Here is a 1,820-nt window from a genome sequence, read left to right on the forward strand (position 1 = left end):
GATTAATGAGTGTTAGGTAATAGGTCTGTGTGACAAAATGCTCCAGTGATGACAGATATGAATTAGAACCAAATAGTTAAGGGCAAACAAGTGTTATTGTTGTATTTTCTGATTAATTACACAGTCCATTTACCTATGCAGAATCACCAGTAAGTATATGCTGATACTATATCATATTTTTGTATCAGGTTGTGTTGGGTAACATTGTAAATGTATATTCTCATCTATTAGTTGTGTTTTCTAGGACTGAAGATTGGAACAAGGAGAGATGGATATTCTGTCTCAATATTATGTTTTCAGAAATTGCTAGTCCTTTTTATGCTCTGTATACTTGTATTCTTTTATGAGTAAAATGAGTAAAGGGTATTTACTGTTCATTATTTTTTGTTTACTTTTGAACTTATTTTGCAGTGACTTTTTGCATGAAGTTTGAAATTGTCTCTTTTTCTAGAAGTTTGAATATGCAGTGAAAGGAAAATCAGTTTAGGTTAATAATTAAACCTATAATTCTTATTTTAGCTTCATAAATCTGGTGATTTGGTAGGATATTAAGATTGTCATTGTCTTTCAGGGCTGGACAGTGGCCCTGGTAGTGGTGGCAGTTCTGGTGATGCAGAACTCCAAAGCTTCCTTATGCTGGAACAACAGAAGGCTCAAATGCAGACTATGGTTAGTATCTCTTGAGGTTGTTACTGTTATTGATACTTTCATTGCAATTTGTTTATGTTTATAACTTTTAACTTATACTTACTGCCTTGTTTTGTATATATTCATGAGATTTTTTTTGTGAGAAATGGAACAATTTCTTCTCTGGCACATATGATAAGAGACTGAGTTTTTTATTTTATTTATATGAATGTGGAGATTAAACATATGCAGTGATGTGTTGAACAAAACAAAGGAATAGAATGGCTAATTAGATTAACTGAGTGCTTTCACTTGTCTGAAAGCATAATTTACATGTATAGAAACAGCTGAAATATGAATTCATATTAATTTTTAATGGACACATGAGATGATATGATTACTGATACAAAGCAAGAGGAGTCTGACTTAATGTTAAGTGGAGGAATGCTACTTTAGTAGTCTGTGGTTTCACGTTGAGTTCAGTAATACCTGCTTGTAGCTTTCAGATTTTCAACATTTATTTTTAGACTGTAGGTTGAATGTATTTTTTCTTAAATCTTCTTAAGTAAAATACAACGTTCTCTACTCTATCATGCCTGAAAAGACAGCATTGTAAATTAAGATGAATAATATGTAACAAGTACACTTTTGACCTAATCATCTATCTTTTTTGCTTGCTGAAAGAATTTGCTGTAACATTTTTGTTATCTTACTGCCTTGATTGTTTTCCCATACAAGTGTGTTGTCTTGGATAACTGAAAATGAACAAATACAGCAGCCTAAGTCTAAGGGAATCCAGTGTTACATTTTTGGTCAGTTAATGCTTACTGTTTTGTGAGGTCAGCATTAGTTTTTAGGCCCTGGATAACATGGGGTTCATGTCATGTTTGACTTGGTCATGGCTCCAGGTGACATGTCATTCACGTCTTGGCTGACTGGGGCATGGCTCTGGGGGACTGGTTATTCACACCGTGTACTGTGTGATGCATGCATTACATTTTATGCTGTTCTTTATAAGGTACCCTCACATTCGCACATCTGAAATGGATGAAATGCTTTGCTTGGCTATTGTATTGTATAAGAGAGGCAATATTTAGCCCATAAATAATTTGCATGCTTTCCTGGAAGATGCCATGAATGCACCAAAACATTGCATTCGTTTGCTATTGCTGTGAACCTTTTAGTAACCATCA

General features: G+C 34.0%; 1 protein-coding gene across 1 annotated transcript in view; it reads left to right on the forward strand.

The window, feature by feature from the left end:
- LOC119586273 (mitochondrial import inner membrane translocase subunit Tim8-like) overlaps positions 1 to 1,820 on the forward strand; it is a 6,196-nt gene that overhangs the window by 1,301 nt on the left and 3,075 nt on the right. Inside the window, exon 2 of the mRNA XM_037934978.1 lies at positions 572 to 669. Within this exon, the coding sequence (XP_037790906.1) occupies positions 572 to 669 (98 nt within the window). The remainder of the gene's footprint in view (positions 1 to 571; positions 670 to 1,820) is intronic.

The sequence above is a fragment of the Penaeus monodon genome, chromosome 21 (assembly GCF_015228065.2).
Source record: "Penaeus monodon isolate SGIC_2016 chromosome 21, NSTDA_Pmon_1, whole genome shotgun sequence".
Classification (NCBI taxonomy): Eukaryota; Metazoa; Arthropoda; class Malacostraca; order Decapoda; family Penaeidae; genus Penaeus; species Penaeus monodon.